Below are 22205 nucleotides of genomic sequence, written 5' to 3'. Positions count from 1 at the left end.
GTATCGTTAGAAAAGTGAACTTCTCTATTATAGTAAAATAATGTCTCAATGTGTTTTGGTGTCCATTCTGTTGGACCAAACCTCAAATGCAAATAGCGAGTTGAAACCGCTTTTCAGAGAGGAAGATGTGACCTCTCAACTTTGTTGGCATGAAAGGCAGGGGGAGGGGCTTGGTATGTGTAAACCATAGAGGAAGAGATGAAGCGAAAGGTTTCACTCTTGCTAAAATCATTCCAAAATAAGGCCAATGCGTTTCTATGGGCTTATTTTGGAACTAAGCTTGACGCTTGCCTTCTCGCATTTGGGACAACAACTCTCGTTGTTAGGGCGGAGACCTGCATCTCTTCATTATATCCAGATCTCTGATGTAAATGGGGAGGTGCACACAGCACAGAGGAGCAAAAGAGACGAGACCAAAAATACAACACGAGAACAAGCGGACATAAACGCTCAAAAACGGAAATATTGAATGAATTCAATATAATCGGCCAGCCCTAGCATTGGAAGGGGGCCCCCAGAATCCCTATTCTGAATGCCTAGTTGAGGGTTGATAATGGCCAGAGATTGTGTGGTGGAGGGTGATGCATGGTATGTTTACCGGAAAGAGTAAATGCAAACTGAAGGGGCGTGCATGTGTGTGTAGGACGCAAGGCCGTGTTTACCCAGGCTACACAATAGGGTCAGGAGGTCGGCAAAAATCCCGTCCTCATATTTTCTGACCACCACTGACGCATGGACGCACGTACTTCACTGACAGCTTACTCTTAGGATAAAAAATGTACAGGTGTAATCTTTTATTTTATTTTTTGCGCATCACAGCACAGCTTGCCGCACCTGCCTGGGTCAAAAACCCCAGGGGAATTTTTTTACTGCATTAAATTGCAATAACAAATGCCACGCATCCTACTCATCATCACCAGGTAAATGAAAGTTATTTGGTGTCTGCCTTTCTCTCACGAATTTTGACCCAGGCGAGTGCAGTAATGTAGTGGTGATGTAAGTGTTTTGCGACGGAAGTTGTATTGGGATATTTGTGGGATATATGTTGACTTTATTACCATGATGGCTGCATTACTGTGTTTTATGCTTATTGCACATTTATAAAAACACAGACTAGACAGCTAGTATAAGAGTCTTTGGCTAAAATGCTGCTAGCGGTACGTGGTACAGACAATGTTCATTGATACACCTCAACACAAAAATAATAGTTAGCTATAGCTTGTCATAAAATACCAAAAATGTGCTGTGCTTTGAGTCGAGCAAAAAAAAAAGACTGCACTTGTTTCATTCAATGATTCTGAACTCAGACTTAAATGAGTAGATAGGCTAAATAGTAGACACAGGGCCTAGTCCACAATGTTTTCAAATCACTCTCATCTTGAAATCACTCTCATCACTTTTCAAATCACTGTATCTTCGACTTACTACCAGCCCAGAGGTCGATTCCATTGAAAGACTCTCTCCCTCTTTCTCTCTACTATCAAACCACTCCCCTGTCCACAATAAACGCTTCACTCCATACCTCCCAAACCCAGTCTGTCTGGAGAAAATTACATCTTTACGGTCCATCTCTTCTCCCACATCGCTCTACATAACAATCCAAACCTGCATCCCGACTCGATCGCACTGCTCAGGGCTCACCATCTAACCCGACAGACAGAGAGAGAGTGAAATACAGAGACAGCATAAAAAAAAAGCATTTTGTTGACAAGCACATTTTCATAACCCTCCTAAATCCGAGGTTGGCCTGTCATGTTTGCTACTAATAACCTGCTGCTTATAATCCTCGCCTCATTTTTCCTCCCTGATCCATAAAACCAACCGGGCCCAGCAAGCCAAATGAATATCCTCCACTTCTCCCCATCACTCCAGCCAGCCAGCCCCATGAAACAGCCATAAAGTGGAGCTAGAAGGTAGATATTGATTATGTGGAGCGAGGAGAGAAGAGAGGAGGGGAGAGAGGAGCGAGGGAGGGAGGAAAAAGGAGAGGAGAGAGGAGAGCAGGGCTGCTGGAGCTCCCAAACCTAATTGGATTGTGGATAGATTTTATTTGGCCGGTTCTGGGCTCTATCATCACACTCCAGGCCTGGCTCCGCTCAGTCCCTATGCAGCCCGTGCACACACACACACGGATAGTTAATACACAATGGTACACATGTTAGAGCAGTGAAAAACTGGCCAGTTCACAGAGTAGCATACAGTGCCTTCAGAAAGTATTCACACCCCTTGACTTTTTCCACATTTTGTTGTGTTACAGTCTGAATTTAAATTGGTTACATTTAGATGTTGTGTCACCGGCATACACACAACACCCATAATGTCAAAGTTTTTAGAAATTTTTACTAATTATTTAAAAATGAAAAGCTGAAATGTCAATAAGTATTGAACCACTTCATTATGGCAATCCTAAATAAGTTCAGGAGTAAAAATGTGCTTAACAATTCACATAATCAGTTGCAATAATAGTGTTTAACATGATTTTTGAATGACCTCATCTCTGTACCGCACACAAACAATTATCTTTAAGATCCCTCAGTCAAGCAGTGAATTTCAAACAAATTCAACCACAAAGACCAGGGAGGTTTTCCAATGAAAATAAAACAGACATTAAGTATCCCTTTGAGCATGGTGAAGTTATTAATTACACTTTGGATGGTGTATCAATACACCCAGTCACCACAAAGATACAGGCGTCCTTCCTAACTCAGTTGCCGGAGAGGAAGGAAACCATTCAGGGATTTCACCATGAATTATGACTTTAAAACAGTTACAGTTTAATGGCTATGATAGGAGAAAGCTGAGGATGGATCAACAACATTGTAGTCCCTCCACAATACTAACTTAAATGACAGAGCAAAAAGAAGGAAGCCTGTACAACATTTAAATATTCCAAAACATGCATCCTGTTTGCAATAAGGCACTAAAGTAAAACTGCAAAAAATGTGGCAAAGAAATATACTTTATGTCCTGAATATACTTTATGTTTGGGGCAAGTCCAACACAACACATTACTGAGTACAACTCTTCAGATGTTCAAGCATGGTGGTGGCTGCATCATGTTATGGGTATGCTTGTCATCGGCAAAGGCTAGGGAGTTGTTTTTTAGGATAAAAATAAACGGAATAGAGCTAAGGACAGACAAAATCTTAGAGAAAAACCTGGTTCAGTTTGGTTTCCAACAGATAATGGGAGAAATTCACCTTTCAGCAGGACCATAACCTAAAAAACAAGGCCAAATATACACTGGAGTTGCTTACCAAGACGACATTGAATGTTCCTGAGTGGCCTAGTTACGCCTTGCAAATCTATGGCAAGACTTGAAAATGGCTGTCTAGCAACGATTAACAACTAACTTGATAGAGCTTGAAGAATTTTAAAAAGAATAATGTTCAAATATTGTACAATCAGGTGTGCAAAGCTCTTAGAGAATTACCCAGAAAGACTCACAGTTGTAATCGCTGCCAAAGGTGATTTGACTCAGGGTGTTCAATACTTATGTAATAAAGATATATTCGTGTTTTATTTTTCATAATTTCTTTTAAAATGTTATAATTTTTCTTCCACTTCGACAGAGTTTTTTGTCTAGATCATTGACAAAAAATGACAATTAAATCCATTTAATCCCCCTTTGAAACAACAAAATGTGGGAAAAAGTAAAAGAGTGTGAATACTTTCTGAAGGCACTGTATATCCTGTGTGCCCCTTAAAGCCTGAAACCCCCGCATGAGTGTGTGTGTGTGCCCTCCTTTAACTAGTACTAATGGCTAAAGAGATTACAGAGCATGCTAAGTGGATTGTCACAGTTCTCCATCACAAACTCAGGGTGTCTCTCCTGTGATTAGTGGTGGCCAGGCCTCTACAGCACACAAAGAGAGCTTGTGTTAGGCCTGCCACAGCCACTTCAGGCCCCAGCAGCTAATACTGTATATCTCCCACAATTAGTCTACATCAGCAGAAAGACATAAGACTGACTCAAGCCTTATTTTTCTCTTTCTCCAGCCCTGTCCTTTTCGGGCCCTCTCTCTCTCTCTCTCCATTCTTTCCTTTCTCTCTCCCTCACTCTCTAGATCTGTGAGTTTCCCCTCCAGATTTGGGCTCCCCAGGTTAAGAGGAGAGCCTGGGTAAGACAGGTTTCCCTCCAGGGGACAGAGGGGAGACAGGACAGATAAACATGTCAACGTCTTCAGGGGAAATGACATCAACCTAATCGCTCTGGCCTTCATCACCAATCACTCTCCCTCTCACCTCTCCTCACAGACAGAGGGCGGGAGAGAGACAGACCTAATAATAACAATATCTAATAATACAATAAGAAGCCTTAGCAGCACGGTTGACTGAAAAATACAGACAAACAGAGACAAAGTTTTCCATTTATCATTTTTTCAGCTTTGTGGCTAAACCTCTGTTTTTAAAACTGATCTTAACTTCAGTTACTTTTTTCAACTTTACGTTTATCTCGGCCCATGTCATGCATTACATGCATGAATCTGGAATGTATTATGTTATATTATCTTACAGGTTTTTCTCGATTGTTTGAACACTTTTCTCAAAACAGGGATAACTTTAGCAACAACCAAAAAAAAATCAAAAAGCTCCAATAAGTTGCTAGTTGTCATCCAATGTGACGCAAAAGTAACAATAGTGCGCCTCTAGCCTGCTTGAGAGCCGCTGTATTCATTGTTTTTAATTTTCCCTGTCGGGTTGGATTTTCCCGCCTAATTTTGTGCTGCATGAAGTGAGGAAGCGGTGCCACAGCTCAGGGATATTCTAACGGGTAGCCGTATGAAAGCTAACCAGCTTGGCTAGTGACAGACGACCTGACCAAGCAGCAGCTACTCCTCCATCTAAGGCAAAAAAAACAGAAAACTTTGGAGAGCAGACAGGTGAAAAGAGAAAGCGCTACAGCCCGGGTCAAGATGAGAGTAAACCGAGAATTTGCGTTCACACAGTGGAGAAAACTTGCGTGGGGAGTTGAAGAGATTGAAACCGAGCCAGAGTTAGCATTTTTTCTGCTGAAAAGACATAGCTAGCTTGGTAATATATCTTGCTAGATAAAGTCAAATGCTGTTTTTGCTATTTAGTTGTAAATATGTATGCGACTATTATATTTTGGATTATTTGTTTTGATTGTTTTCATGCCATGCATCCAATAGTTCGTATTATCTGGCTAGCTAACGTTAGCTAGTGTAGCTTGTTAGATGGGGCGGCAGGTAGCCTAGTGGTTAGAGCGTTGGGCCAGTAACCAAAAGGCTGGTGGATTAAATCCCCGAGCTGACAAGGTAAAAATCTGTTGTTCTGCCCCTGAACAAGGCAATTAACCCACTGTTCCTAGACCGTCATTGTAAATAAGAAGTTGTTCTTAACTGACTTGTTTAGTTAAATAAAAAATGTAATATAAATAAGATGACTGCGACATTGGTTTGTTTCATTTTAATATAAAATGTTGCTTCACTAGTTAGTCGTAACTAGCTAACTTATGTGTATAACGTTACTTGGCCTTGTGTTATATTTCTTATGTCTGAAAGCCATGCTGATATTGGCTAGCTAGCTACTGCACTCCACACTAGTCTACTGGCACGGAATAGTCATGATCATAAAGCCCAGCTCAGATACATAGGATGAGACATCATGTAACGGTTTGTTTGATCTGAACAGTCTAGTTTTAGAATGTCATGTTGTTGGCTGGAGTTTCCAAGATTCAACATGTCAAATCTTTAGCCAAAGTCTTGCGACGAGACTGATCCATTTAGCCAATCAAAGGACAGTGCCTGTGTTCAGCCAAGCCGCTATTTAGCTAGCCAAGCAGCGCGCTAGCTAGCTATTTTGCTGCATATAGCTAGCCTAGCTTGCTGATAATTATCTGACAAGTCTGTTTCTGGTGCATGTATTTCATGACACTTGTTTGCTACAATGCCTGGCAAGCCTGTGTTTCCAGCCCACCATTATCAAGTATTGGAGCATAATCAGACTGATAAGCACATGTCAATGCCATCATTGTATTTCCTCTCACTGGCCAAGAACAATTGTTTTACCTAATAATAAACTTGTCATCTTCTAATGCCAGGCATATATATAGCTAACCTGTTAAGGAAAATATACTACCCGGGATTTACTTTGAGTATTGATGACATACTATCCCAATAGATTACCCTACTGCACAGAAATATTATTACTATGTTTTTCCCCATTCAGGCTTTGCCTGAGATGATGGCAGCATTAGCCCAAAAGCTACACATGTATTGAGTATAAGATTGCAGCAAGACATTATGTTGAATGACTGGAAACATTCATTCTGCCTAATCTTCCAATTATCCCCAAAATACTAACTCCCTTCATCCTAAACTGAATGTATTTAACTTGGAAATATAAGACTGATGGTTATCAAAGGCAAATATGTCAGTTGTCAAATGGTTAAATTTTATTCCGATTTTACTATTTTCACTGGTTTTTTTTGTGTTTTTTTAAAAAATCTCCCTACAGAGAAAATGAGTTCCTAGTGTCTGGAGTCCAAGTGTTAGATGAGCAACGCGTTGAAGTTGAAGCCTTAGAAAAAAGATTTGAATAGTTTTGTGGATTTACTTTGGGTGTTGTTTTTTACTTCCAACTCTACAGTGATTACACATTTTCCATAAATATGTTCATCTTGGGCATTTCCTGTGAGTGACTACTTTTTCATTTTAAGGGTGACAAAAATTAGCATTTCTGAGGACCATGTGAATGTAGATGAGGCCAAAGACCTAATGTAACAGTGTATAAGTATGAACTGTATTAGTTTAACCAGATACAGTGCCTTTGGAAAGTATTCAGACCCCTTGACTATTTCCGCATATTGTTACGTTACAGCCTTATTCGAAAATGGATTAAAACTAAAAAAATCTATTTACACACAATAACGACAAAGTGAAAACAGTTTGTTGTTTATTGTGTGCAAATTTATTACAAATTAAAACAGAAATACCTTATTTACATAAGTATTCAGACTCAAAGAGACTCGAAATTGAGCTCAGGTTTCAGGGTTGTCGTAAGGATTAGACCAAGGTGCAGCGGGAACGTGTATACTCATCTTCTTTATTAAATCAAAAGAAGGAAAAACAAACAAATCACGTATACAAAACAACGAACGACAGTAAACAGTCCTGTCAGGTGCACAGACACAAAACAGGAAACAACTACCCACAAACCCCCATAGCACAAACACCCCTATACATAGGACCTTCAATCAGAGGCAATGAGGAACAGCTGCCTCCAATTGAAGGTCAATCAACAAACCCTAAACATAGAAGTAGAAAAACTAGACTGAACATAGAAAAACACTAACCTAGAACATAGACCAAAAACCCCGGAACACTCTAAACAAACACCCCTCTTACATAATAACATAGCCCAACAAACCCCGAAACACTCTAAACAAACACCCCCTGCCACGTCCTGACCAAACTACAATAACAAATAACCCCTTTACTGGTCAGGACGTGACATCAGGTGCATCCTGTTTCCCTTGATCATCCTTGAGATATTTCTACAACTTCATTGGAGGCCACCTGTGGTTAACTCAATTGATTGGACATGATTTGGAAAGGCAGACACCTGTCTATATAATGTACCACATTGGACAGTGCATGTCAGAGCAAAAACCAAGCCATGAGGTCGAAGGAATTGTCCGTAGAGCTCCGAGAGAGGATTGTCACAGGCACAAATCTGGGGAATGTCTGCAGCATTGAAGGTCCCCCAAAACACAGTGCCCTCCATCATTCTTAAATTGAAGAAGTTTGTAAACACTAAGACTCTTCTTAGAGCTCGCAGCCCAGTCAAACTGTGCAATCGGGGGAGAAGGGCCTTGGTCAGGGAGGTGACCAAGAAACCGATGGTCACTCTGACAGAGCTCCAGAGTTCCTCTGTAGATATGGGAGAACCTTCCAGAAGGACAACCATCTCTGCAGCACTCCACCAATCAGGCCTTTATGGTAGAGTGGCCAGACGGAAGCCATTCCTCAGTAAAAGCCACATTGAAAGCCCACTTGGAGTTTGCCAAAAGGCACCTTAGGATCAAATACTAAAGCAGGAAGAATTTCACTAAAAGTTGTTGAAAACTCAATTTGATACTATTTGGAATTGTTGTTATTGAGTAAATACATGCACACACTTAGGAACATTTATCCTGTGGCATGAAACATTACAGGTACTCTCTCTCTTGTGCACTTATCTTGTGTAAACCAGTCAGCCTGCTAGTTAGTTAGCCGTTTGCGTTGTGTTGCATGGCTAACGTGTTCAGGCATGGCTCTCCACACAGACAACAGAGAACTGGGCTGTATGGATGGAACTACAAAGCTCGTTTTCTTTTCCGTCTGTTTAGCAGTTTTGAGTTTTAATGTGAGCGGAGGTGGGTTTGTGAAGCTAAGGGTGTGTTTTGAGGAGTCTTGCCTCATTATTTGTGGGGGGGGGGAAAGCAGCTAAATTACAGTTACAGCAGCAGCAGCAGTATTGCCACAGGGCAGCATCGTCAACAGAACAACGCACGCTCGCTCCTCTGTGTACGAGTCTGGAGGGAGACCCCCCCCCTCCCTTGATGTGTGTGTGAGTGCGTATGTGTGTGTGTTCCTGACCAGTCTACCGCTATGCCCATCTGCAGGCGGAGTTCACTTCCAAACCTCCTCCCCCTCTCGGGAGCCTCAATGGAGAGCCACCACGCCCACCTGGAGGAACGGGATGTACCCCCCCTTTCTCCCATCTCCCTCCAATCCCACTCCCCTCCACTGCGTCCGGATCGCTGCCGGCCCCAGTGCTTTGGTGCCCCCCCAACCCCCGCCACACTTACACATTGATTTCATTCAATCAAACCCTCAGCACCACGTTTGAAGTTTTCCTCTCTCCCTGGCCTACCCAGACACAGCCTAGAGTCCTACAAAACAGCCCAACTAACACACACACACACACACACAGACTGCCAAAGGTTCCCCAGACCGATCCACTCACAGACACAATCACAACAACACCATCCATGGCTGGAGGACAGGGCTCTGTACTGCAACGCAGGCCAAACACACACACGCTGCTGGCTCTGTGTGTATTACCAGCACTAATGAGCTGATAGATGTTGAACTGATGAGTGGAGAGCAAATGTTTAAGGGCCACATCTCTCTTACGCATAGCTAGGCCTAGTTTGAATGTTTTGATACACCTACTGGAAAGCTCTTTTGTCTACACCCATTCATCATTGTTCCCACCCTCTTAAGCCTTAGCCCCACCCATCTCTTTAAGGACTCACATGTGAGGTCATGTGCTAAACATTGAGTAGTGTAGTAAAGATTAAGACTAAAAGTGATAAAAGTAGTAGCCTACAATAAGGAAACATTCCAGGTAAACAGTGTCCAGATAAAAATATTTCATAAATATTAGACGACGCGTACCCAGACACACTTGTCTAAATTGACGGGTCATGTGAAAGAAATGCAATAACCCCCAGCCACATCTTGCTAAGTAGATGGGTCTCTACAGAATGTGTAAACAGTACAGCGAAATGGTTACTTGCATAGTAGCAATATTTTTTTTTATTTCACCTTTATTTAACCAGGTAGGCAAGTTGAGAACAAGTTCTCATTTACAATTGCGACCTGGCCAAGATAAAGCAAAGCAGTTTGACACATACAACAACACAGAGTCACACATGGAGTAAAACAAACCTACAGTCAATAATATAGTAGAAAAATAAGTCTATATACAAAGTGAGCAAATGAGGTGAGATAAGGGAGGTAAAGGCAAAAATGGCCATGGTGGCGAAGTAAATACAATATAGCAAGTAAAACACTGGAATGGTAGATTTGCAGTGGAAGAAAGTGCAAAGTAGAAATAGAAATAATGGGGTACAAAGGAGCAAAATAAATGAATAAATACAGTAGGGGAAGAGGGCGTTGTTTGGGCTAAATTATAGATGGGCTATGTACAGGTGCAGTGATCTGTGAGCTGCTCTGACAGCTGGTGCTTAAAGCTAGTGAGGGAGATAAGTGTTTCCAGTTTCAGAGATTTTTGTAGTTCGTTCCAGTCATTGGCAGCAGAGAACTGGAAGGAGAGGCGGCCGAAGGAGGAATTGGCTTTAGGGGTGACCAGAGAGATATACCTGCTGGAGTGCGTGCTACAGTTGGGTGCTGCTATGGTGACCAGCGAGCTGACATAAGGGGGAACTTTACCTAGCAGGGTCTTGTAGATGACCTGGGGCCAGTGGGTTTGGCGACGAGTATGAAGCGAGGGCCAGCCAACGAGAGCGTACAGGTCGCAGTGGTGGGTAGTATATGGGTCTTTGGTGACAAAACAGATGGCACTGTGATAGACTGCATCCAATTTATTGAGTAGGGTATTGGAGGCTATTTTGTAAATGACGTCGCCGAAGTCGAGGATCGGTAGGATGGTCAGTTTTACGAGGGTATGTTTGGCAGCATAAGTGAAAGATGCTTTGTTGCGAAATAGGAAGCCAATTCTAGATTTAATTTTGGACTGGAGATGTTTGATGTGAGTCTGGAAGGAGAGTTTACAGTCTAACCAGACACCTAGGTATTTGTAGTTGTCCACATATTCTAAGTCAGAACCGTCCAGAGTAGTGATGCTGGACAAGCAGGCAGGTGCAGGCAGCGATCGGTTGAAGAGCATGCATTTAGTTTTACTTGTATTTAAGAGCAGTTGGAGGCCACGGAAGGAGAGTTGTATGGCACTGAAGCTCGTCTGGAGGGTAGTTAACACAGTGTCCAAAGAAGGGCCAGAAGTATACAGAATGGTGTCGTCTGCGTAGAGGTGGATCAGAGACTCACCAGCAGCAAGAGCGACATCATTGATGTATACAGGGAAAAGAGTTGGCCCAAGAATTGAACCCTGTTGCACCCCCATAGAGACTGCCAGAGGCCCGGACAACAGGCCCTCCGATTTGACACACTGAACTCTATCAGAGAAGTAGTTGGTGAACCAGGCGAGGCAATCATTTGAGAAACCAAGGCTATTGAGTCTGCCGATGAGGATGTGGTGATTGACAGAGTCGAAAGCCTTGGCCAGGTCAATGAATACGGCAGCACAGTATTGTTTCTTATCGATGGCGGTTAAGATATCGTTTAGGACCTTGAGCGTGGCTGAGGTGCACCCATGACCAGCTCTGAAACCAGATTGCATAGCGGAGAAGTTGCGGTGGGATTCGAAACGGTCTGTAATCTGTTTGTTGACTTGGCTTTCGAAGACTTTAGAAAGGCAGGGTAGGATAGATATAGGTTTGTAGCAGTTTGGGTCAAGAGTGCCCCCCCCTTCGAAGAGGGGGATGACCGCAGCTGCTTTCCAATCTTTGGGAATCTCAGACGACACAAAAGAGAGGTTGAACAGGCTAGTAATAGGGGTTGCAACAATTTCGGCAGATAATTTTAGAACGAAAGGGTCCAGATTGTCTAGCCCGGCTGATTTGTAGGGGTCCAGATTTTGCAGCTCTTTAAGAACATCAGCTGACTGGATTTGGGAGAAGGAGAAATGGGGAAGGCTTGGGCGAGTTGCTGTGGGGGGTGCAGTGCTGTTGACCGGGGTAGGGGTAGCCAGGTGGAAAGCATGGCCAGCCGTAGAAAAATGCTTATTGAAATTCTCAATTGATTGAAATTCTCAATTCTCAGTGTTGAGGATCAGCGGAGTGGAGATGTTGTTTCCTACATTAGCCACCTGGGGGCGGCCCGTCAGGAAGTCCAGGACCCAGTTGCACAGGGCGGGGTCAAGACTCAAGCTTAATGATGAATTTGGAGGGTACTATGGTTTTGAATACTGAGCTGTAGTCAGTGAACAGCATTTTTACATTGGTATTCCTCTTGTCCAGATGGGATAGGGTAGTGTGCAGTGTGATGGCGATTGCATCATCTGTGGACCTATTCGGGCGGTAAGCAAATTGGAGTGGGTCTAGGGTGACAGTTAAGGTGGAGGTGATATGATCCTTGACTAGTCTCTCAAAGCACTTCATGATGAAAGAAGTGAGTGCTACGGGGCAATAGTCATTTAGTTCAGTTACCTTGGCTTTCTTGAGAACAAGAACAATGGTGGCCATCTTGAAGCATTTGGGAACAGCAGACTGGGATGGGGATTGATTGAATATGTCCGTAAACACACCAGCCAGCTGGTCTGCGCATGCTCTGAGGATGCGGCTAGGGATGCCGTCTGGGCCGGCAGCCTTGCGAGGGTTAACACATTTAAATGTAACGCTAGCTTGCGCTTGTCGGCTGTACCTGCGCCAAAACTCCAGTATTTTTCATGCTTGTTTTCCATCTTCTTTTTAAATAGTAAGCCAACATGTTTTCAGCACTTTTATTTCCCTGACTGATCAAAACTTGTTTTCTCATACTCTGTCTCTCTCCAGCAGACATAAAGTGAGCAATATGTTTGGAACATCAAATTTCAATAAAATCACAGTATAGAAGCGATTCATGAGAATCGCAACACATATTGTATCGGCACCTAAGTATCATGATACTATCATATCATGATGTCCCTGGCAGTTCCCAGCCCTTCAAACAGCACCAATGCACCTAATGTCAAGCCATTTAGCCCAAAGTCAACATCTGGGGCTCATATCTGATTTAGGATCAGTTTTACCTTTTCAATCACAATGAATATCATTACATGGACAGGGTGGACCTGATCCTAGATCAGCACTCTGGAGACCTATACACCCCATTGGCCCCATTTATAACCGCTGCGTAAATTTCACACTTAATATCTGCGTTCTGAAAAGAATACGTACAAGTCGTGGCCAAAAATATTGACACCGTTGCACATTTCTCAATTAACTCACAATATTCCCTAACATTAAGAATAAATTATCCAAAGTATTTAGTCTCCACAATTCTTTATTTCACTGTTAATATTACAGAACCTTTGTTTTTGATTCAGAACTTAATATATCCATTTAAATGCCACTGACAAAATTATTGACACGCTAGACTTAATATTTGGTAGCACAGCCTTTGGACAAAATAACTGCAATCAAGCGCTTCCTATAGCCATCGATGAGTTTCCTGCACCTCCATACAGGCAGTTTGGCCCACTCCTCTTGTGCAAACTGCTCCAGTTCTCCCAGTTTTGAAGGGTGCCTGCTCCCAGCTGCTGTTTTCAGATTGCTCCACAAAGATCTGGACTCATTGCTGGCCACTTCAGAACATATAACCCCCTTTCCTTGAGTTGGTGACGGATGGTGCGAGTTGAAACTGTCATACCTTGTGTCTGAGGCCAGCTTGAATCTGTGTGGCAGTTGATCAAGGTGCTTTCTCCACCATTTATAACAGAAATACAGTCGTGGTAAAAAATATTCAAATAATGCACCACACCATTTCTTCCAGAAAACTGTTGAAATAAATATTTTGGTATCCACATACAGTACCAGTCAAAAGTGTGGACACACCTAGTCATTCAAGGGCTTTTCTTTATTTTTACTATTTTCTACATTGAAGGAAAATCAGCCAACAAGTGCTTGGGATATGTGGGAACTCCTTCAAGACTGTTGGAAAGCATTCCAGGTGAAGCTGGTTGAGAGAATGCCAAGAGCTTGCAATGCTGTCGTCAAGGCAAAGGGTGGCTACTTTGAAGAATCTCAAATATAAAATATTTTTTGATTTGTTTAACACTTCCTGTGTTACTACATGATTCCATATGTGTTATTTCATAGTTTTGATGTCTTCACTATTATTCTATAATGCAGAAAACAGTAAAAATAAGGAAAACCCTGGAATGAGTAGGTGTGTCCAAACTTTTGACTGGTAATTTACGTACAGTGAAATCATAAAGTATTTAGACCCCTTGACTTTTTCCACATTTTGTTACATTGCAGCCTTATTATAAAATGGATTAAATCGTTTTTTCCCCTCATCAATCTATACACAATACCCCAAAATGACAAAGCAAAAAACACAAAAAAATTGTATTTTTGCAAATGTATTAAAAAGAAAAAAAATGAAATATTACATTAACATAAGTATTCAAACCCTTTACTCAGTAATTTGTTGAAGCAACTCGAGTATTCTTGGGTTTTACGCTACAAGCTTGGCACACCACCTGTATTTGGGGAGTTTCTCCAATTCTTCTTTGCAGATCCCCTCAAGCTCTGTCAGGCTGGTGGTCTTGGTGGCTCCAAATTTCTTCCATTTAAGAATGATGGAAGCCCCTGTGTTCTTGCGGCCCTTCAATGCTGATGACATTTATTGGTACCCTTCCCCAGATCTATGCCTCGACACAAGCCTGTCTCGGAGCTCAACAGACAATTCCTTCGACCTCGTGGCTTGGTTTCTGCTCTGACATGCACTGTACACTGTGGGACCTTATATAGACAGGTGTGTGCCTTTCCAAATAATGTCCAATCAATTGAATTTACCACAGGTGGACTCCAATCAAGTTGTAGAAACATCAAAGATGATCAATGGAAACAGGATGCACCGGAGCTCAATTTCGAGCCTCATAGCAAAGGGTCTGAATACTTATGTAAATAAGGTAAATGTTAGCTTATTCCACAATGAAATCCTAAAATGGCCTGGACAATATTATTGGCATCTTCTAGAAGTAGTTAGAAATAATTAGATTTCAAGCAGGTGATTCTCCTTTACTATTGAACTCCTCTCCCTGTGAGTTGCAGGTGCCTGCAATATAGAAATCACTCATTAAACCAGTTTGAATAGAGAAAAGGACACATTATCCTGTTTTGTGTCACTGTGTTTACCGCAATGAGCATGGAGAAAAGAAAACCAGAGAATTATCTGAGGAGGTCAGACACACGACGATTGTAGCCAAGCATGGACAATCTCAAGGCTACAAGTCCATCTCCAGAGACCTTGATGTTCCTGTTTCCACCGTACGTAATGTTGTCAAGAAGTTTAAAGCCAATGCCACTGTAGCAAACCTCCTTGGACATGGCCCAAATCAGAAAACTTGATGGAAGATTGCAACGACAGAAAGCACCTCGATCAACTGCCACACAGATTCAAGCTGACATTCAAACAAAAGGTACGACAGTTTCAACTCGCACCATCCGTCCCGACTCAATGAAAGAGGGTTAAATCAAATCAAATTTGATTGGTCACATGGTATATATTGGTTATATGGTCGGAGACCCAGCAGGACACCACTGCTGAGAGAGAGACATAAGAACGCCCGACAGCAATTTGCCAAAAACACACCTGAACATGCCAAAATCCTTCTGCGATAATGTGCTGTGGACAGCTGAGACCAAATTATAGCTTTTTGGTAAAGCACACCATCTTTATGTTACCAGAAAACAAAATGAAGCCTTCAAATAAAATAACACCTTTGGGGTTTCTTTGCTACCTCTGGCACTGGGTGCCTTGAATGTGTGCATGGCATCATGAAATAAGGAGAATACCAGGGCATTTTGGAGCAAAATGTCGGACCTAGTGTCAGAAAGCTGGGTCTCGTCGAAGGTCATGGGTCTTCCAGCAGGACAATGACCCCAACCACACTTCAAAAACCACCCAGGAATGGTTCAAGACAAAACGCTGGACTGTTCTGAATTGGCCAGCAATGAGCCCAGATCTAAATCGCATTGAAACTTTGTGGTGAGACCTGAAAACAGCAGTTGGGAGAAGGCACCCTTCAAAACTGGGAGAACTGGAGTAGTTTGCACAAGAGGAGAGGGCCAAACTGCCAGTACAGAGGTGCAGGAAACTCATTGATGGAGAAATTTTGACTAAAGGCTGTGCTACCAAATATTAAGTCTAGGGGGTTAATAATTTTGTCAATGCCATTTCTGCTAATTTTCTGATTTAAATGGATATATTAAGTTCTGAATCAAAAACAAAGGTTCTGTAATATTAACAGTGAAATAAATGGTTGAGACCAAATACTTCGGTCAATTTCAACTTATTTGTTGGGAAAATTGTGAGTTACTAGAAAAAAGTCCAAGGGTGACAATATTTTTGTAAAAGATTTGACAGTATGGGTATAGGCTACAGTATTGCTGTGCAATAGGAGCATGACATCATACGCTCCGAGCCTATATCGAGCCAAGGCAGGAGATAGAAACAATCTATTGATAAACCAAATATTGAACAATAATTAGTATTTTGCATAGAAGTGTGGGCTTTAGTATTTTACTTTAAAATTGTTTTGAACATATCAATCAAGTGGTTGGCACTCGCTAAAGGAAAAAAGTTGGAAAAGGTCACTGTAAAATATTAAAGGCCCCATGCAGTCAAAAACGTGATTATCTGTACTTTACATATACAGTTGAAGTCGGAAGTTTACATACACTCAGGTTGGAGTCATTAAAAACCTGTTTGTCAACCACTCCACAAATTTCTTGTTAACAAACTATAGTTTTGAAAAGTTGGTTAGGATATCTACTTTGTGCATGACACAAGTCATTTGTCCAACAATTGTTTACAGACAGATTATTTCACTTAAAATTCACTGTATCACAATTCCAGTGGGTCAGAAGTTTACATACACTAAGTTGACTGTTCCTTTTAATAGCTTGGAAAATTCCAGAAAATGATGTTATGGCTAATTGACGTAATGTGAGTCAATTGGAGGTGTACCTGTGGATGTATTTTAAGGCCTACCTTCCAACTCAATGCCTCTTTGCTTGACATCATGGGAAAAGCAAAAGAAATCAGCCAAGAAATCAGACCTACACAAGTCAGGTTCATCCTTGGGAGAAATGTCCAAACACCTGAAGGTACCACATTCATCTGTACAAACAATAGTACGCAAGTATAAACACCATCGGACCACGCAGCCGTCATACCACTCAGGAAGGAGACCCCGTCTGTCTCCTAGAGATGAACGTACTTTGTTGCGAAAAGTGCAAATCAATCCCAGAACAACAGCAAAGGACCTTGTGAAGATGCTGGGGGAAACAGGTACAAAATAATTTATATCCACAGTAAAACGAGTCCTATATCGACATAGCCTGAAAGGCCGCTCAGCAAGGAAGAAGCCACTGCTCCAAAACCACCATAAAAAAGCCAGACTACGGTTTGCAACTGCACATGATGACAAAGATCATACTTTTTGGAGAAATGTCCTCTGGTCAGATGACACAATATAGAACTGTTCGGCCATAATAACCATTGTTATGTTTGGAGGAAAAAGGGGGAGGCTTGCAAGCTGAAGAACACCATCCCAACTGTGAAGCACGAGGGTGGCAGCATCATGTTGTGGGGGTGCTTTGCTGCAGGAAGGACTGGTGCACTTCACAAAATAGATGGCATCATGAGGATGGGAAATTATGTGGATATATTGAAGCAACATCTCAAGACATCAGTAAGGAAGTTAAAGCTTGGTCGCAAATGGGTCTTCCAAATGGACAATGACCCCAAGCATACTTCCAAAGTTGTGACAAAAAGGCTTAAGGACAACAAAGTCAAGGTATTGGAGTGGCCATCACAAGGCCCTGACCTCAATCCTATAGAACATTTGTGGACAGAACTGACAAAGCGTGTGCAAGTAAGGAGGCCTACAAACCTGACCTAGTTACACCAGCTCTGTCAAGAGGAATGGGCCAAAATTCACCCAACTTATTGTGGGAAGCTTGTAGAAGGCTACCCAAAACATTTGACCCAAGTTAAACAATTTAAAGGCAATGCTACCAAATACTAATTGAGTGTATGTAAACTTCTGACCCACTGGGAATGTGATGAAAGAAATAAAGGCTGAAATAAATCATTCTACTATTATTCTGACATTTCACATTCTTAAAATAAAGTGTTGATCCTAACTGACCTAAGACAGAGACTTTTTACTAGGATTAAATGTCAGGAATTGTGAAAAACTGTGTTTAAATGTATTTGGCTAAGGTGTATGCAAACTTCCAACTTCAACTGTATTTCCACACTATGAGGTTGGAATAATACTGTGAAATTGTGAAAATTATGATAATGCCCTTTTAGTGTAAGAGCTATATGAAAAGACTGCCTGAAATTTAAGACTGTTTTGGTGGGATGGAGTTTAGGACTACCTGGTGACATCATCAGGGGATACATGAGTTAATAGACCAATAAGAATTAGAGTTCCAAACCTCTCTGCCAATAACAGCTAGTTTTCAGTTTCCCCCTCTAGACTCAGACCACCCCCAGACAGTCCTAGCAAAATGTTGCTTGCTGTGAAGCAATTTTGGTTTACTTTTGATAAAAAACAAAGTAAGTACTTAATTATTTGATATCGAGATAAAAACAGCTGCAATGGACCTTTAAAACATTCTGCTCAAACCTCCATAGAAATGTGATCAATAGTTCAAAATAAATGCAATTATTGTCACCATAAAAGGTGAACTGAGAACGTTTTCCTAAAGGAGTTATAATGCTCGTTTACGTGCGCAGTTTTACGACAGGTCTGATTTATAAACGGGTGTTACACAACGGAAGGGTCTAATCCTGAATGCTGACTGGTTAAAACCGCATTCTAGCCTGTGTCTATTCCACAAACTCTATGACGTTAAAATGCCTATTTACTCTGTTCCATCTGACTGTGCAATCCACGGTCTCATCAGTCCAGCCAGGCAAGTTATAAACTTGATCTCCACTGAAAAAAAAAACATCTAGACATTTCCTTCAGACTAACATTTAACTTTCAACAGCGGAGATTTGTATATAAACTTTCCTGTCCGTCTCTCCGACATTTGCAACATTGTTTCAATATTCAAATTCAATCTCCAGCTGTCCCATAGTAATAAACGTCTAGAGGTCCAGACGAGAGACAGGCAGGCAGCAATTGAAAAAAGGTCAAACGAAACGAAGTGCAGCTTGTTTGCAGTCTTTCCAGCTTCAGTTTGAAGTTTTGTGTTAGCTGTGTTGTTGGCTAGCTCTTCTGTACAAGAGTGTCCTGACGAGAGCACATTTTTTATGCCAGGCGAAATCAGGCCTCATTAGCTCATTGTTTTAGATGCGTCCACATAAACGTCACTAGAAAACAGCTTAAACAAATGCAAATGAAGCTACTGTTGTTATTCTGGCTGCACTGTTTGATGTGACTAAGTTAGCAGTAGTTGGCTAGCTAGCAAGCAAGGGATAAGAACGTTGCCAGCAAGCATGGCAATGGAAACACACTAGCCGATTTAGGTAGCAACCCTAGATTTGTGTCAGGACTATATCTTGTGCAAGGATGAAATAGTATGAATAAATTAATCAAATTAACGTTTTTAATGAAAATATGTCAATCATTATTTAATATGTTGGTAACCCGTTGTATAAAAGTGATAATGCCCCCGAAGCCGATGTTTGGAAACTGAGCTAAATGACTACAGCCCTGTAGCACTCACTTCCGTCACCATGAAGTGCTTTGAGAGACTAGTCAAGGACCATATCACCTCCACCCTACCTGACACCCTAGACCCACTCCAATTTGCTTACCACCCCAATAGGTTCACAGACAACGCAATCCCACTGCACACTGCCCTAACCCATCTGGACAAGAGGAATACCTTTGTAAGAATGCTGTTCATCGACTACAGCTCAGCATTTAACACCATAGTACCCTCTAAACTCGTCATTAAGCTCGAGACCCTGGGTCTCGACTCCGCCCTGTGCAACTGGGTCCTGGACTTCCTGACGGGTTGCCCCCTGGTGGTGAGGGTAGGAAACAACAGTACCACCCCACTGATCCACAATCCTCAGCCCTCTCCTGTACTCCCTGTTCACCCACGACTGCGTGGCCATGCACGCCTCCAACTCAATCATCAAGTTTGCAGACGACACTACAGTGGTAGGCTTGATTACCAACAACGACGAGACGGCCTACAGGGAGGAGGTGAGGGCCCTCGGAGTGTGGTGTCAGGAAAATAACCTCACACTCAATGTCAACAAAACAAAGGAGATGATCGTGGACTTCAGGAAACAGCAGAGGGAGCAGCCCCCTATCTACATCGATGGGACAGTAGTGGAGAAGGTGGAAAGTTTTAAGTTCCTCGGCGTACACATCACGGACAAAATGAAATGGTCCACCCACACAGACAGCGTGGTGAAGAAGGCGCAGCAGCGCCTCTTCAACCTCAGGAGGCTGAAGAAATTCGGCTTGTCACCGAAAACACTCACAAACTTTTACAGATGCACAATCGAGAGCATCCTGTCGGGCTGTATCACCGCCTGGTACGGCAGCTCCTCCACCCACAACCGTAAGGCTCTCCAGTGGGTAGTGAGGTCTGCAAAATGCATCACCGGGTGCAAACTACCTGCCCTCCAGGACCCCTACACCACCCGATGTCACAGAAAGGCCAAAAAGATCATCAAGGACAACAACCACCCGAGCCACTGCCTGTTCACCCCACTATCATCCAGAAGGCGAGGTCAGTACAGGTGCATCAAAGCAGGGACCGAGAAACTGAAAAACAGCTTCTATCTCAAGGCCATCAGACTGTTAAACAGCCATCACTAACTTTGAGTGGCTGCTGCCAACATACTGACTCATCTCTAGCCACTTTAATAATGAAAAATTGATGCCACTTTAAACAATGCCACTTTATATAATGTTTACATACCCTACATTACTCATCTAATATGAATATACTGTACTCTATACCATCTACTGCATCTTGATGTAAGGTATCACTAGCCACTTTAAACAATGCCACTTTATATAATGTTTATATACCCTACATTTCTCATCTCATATGTATATACTGTACTCTATACCATCTACTGCATCTTGCCTATGCCGTTCAGCCATCGCTCATCCATTAATCTTTATGTACATATTCTTATTCATTCCTTTACACTTGTGTGTATAAGGTAGTTGTTGTGAAATTGTTAGATTACTTGTTAGATATTACTGCATGGTCGGAACTAGAAGCACAAGCATTTCGCTACACTCGCATTAACATCTGCTAACTATGTGTATGTGACAAATAACATTTGATTTGGAGGATATATTGCCACAGTTTGCCGGGCCTAACAACACCTGTGCCAATTTATCCTCCAAACTCCGGCTTCTCGGGCATTATCACTTAATTATATAACGGGTGTTATAAATGGTTATGGTTATTCTGGTTATTTTTAGAAATGGCAGATGCAGATATTTAGTTAGAAATTTGCACAACGGTTATAAATGAGGCCCCCGAACGCATGCGTGTGGTCACGGTCTAGATAGCCTAATGGGGCATATGGATATGTTATATTTGGACAGGGTTGCGCCTCCACAGTCCTCTCTCTGCGCGACCCTCTGTGCTCTAGACGGCTAACTGACGAGTCTGAGACACGCGGCACTCAATATGAGAGACAACGACTCCCCACCAATCACATTACCCCGCCCTCCAATCACATTAGGACACAGCGCTTGGGGTCGGGATATGGGTGAATCAAGGTGCTATTCTGGTGGAAAGTAAGGCCCCCTGAGTGAGTTAGGTCCATGGCTGGCTGGCACATATTGCACCTGGGATGTCTGTGTGTGTGTGCGTGCGTGTTGTGTTTGTGTGTGAACATATTGCAACCGGGCCAAGGCAGATCAACAGTAGGGAGATAAAGAGATCAACTATGTTCAGGTGACGCAGGTACACTTAAGGATGCAACATTAACACAGAGAATGTAATATATTCCGAATGAGAGGATACCAGGAGAAAGAGCGAAGGAGTGATGGATGGATGAGGCCCAGCCGAGGTGTCCCTGCTGGATACTCTCATAATATACCTGGGGGGGGGCTGCAATGTCAGAGTGAGTATGCCATGGACTCACAAAGGAACTTTTCACTCACCCTTGTTTGTCGGGTCTCTTGTCTTTGTCCTTGGCTCTGTCCTTGTCTCGGTCCCTGCCATTGTCCCTGTCCTTCTCCTTGTCTTTGTCGCGCCCCTTCCGCCTGCTGTGGTCTCGGCTGTGGCTGCGGCTCTTCTTGCGGCTGGACCGGCCACTGCTCCTGCTACGAGACCGCCTTCGTTCACGAGACCTGGAGAGACGACATAACACATGATCAGAATCGCAAAAATAGCGATAAAAAAAAACTTTTTAATTTCTTAATTTGATTGTTTCACTGTAAAGTACATTATGTTGTGATTTGAAATTCTCCGGTATTCAAACCAGCAACCTTTCGGTTACTGGCCTAACTTCAAGGCTACCCCAGTTAGCATTGGCGCTGACACTATCCAGCATAATTCTGACATGCAACCAAAATCACCCCAAGCAGGGTAATCCATCTCCCGTATGTAATGACTCCCAAAGCCTCTGTAACTTGTAACTCCCAAAGGCTATGCCCTCTGTAACTTGCAATGCCTT

At 42.5% G+C, this 22205-nt stretch overlaps 1 protein-coding gene across 1 annotated transcript in view; it reads right to left on the bottom strand.

Annotated features, from left to right (window-relative positions):
* Positions 1 to 22205, bottom strand: part of rsrc1 (arginine/serine-rich coiled-coil 1) — a 195952-nt gene that overhangs the window by 138977 nt on the left and 34770 nt on the right. Inside the window, 1 exon segment of the mRNA NM_001140733.1 lies at positions 21691 to 21879. Coding sequence (NP_001134205.1) covers positions 21691 to 21879 — 189 coding nt within the window.

This window comes from Salmo salar, chromosome 09, assembly GCF_965601325.2.
Source record: "Salmo salar chromosome 09, fSalSal1, whole genome shotgun sequence".
Lineage (NCBI taxonomy): Eukaryota > Metazoa > Chordata > Actinopteri > Salmoniformes > Salmonidae > Salmo > Salmo salar.
The sequence above is the reverse complement of the archived record's forward strand: the minus strand, read 5'-3'. Positions and strand labels throughout refer to the sequence as shown.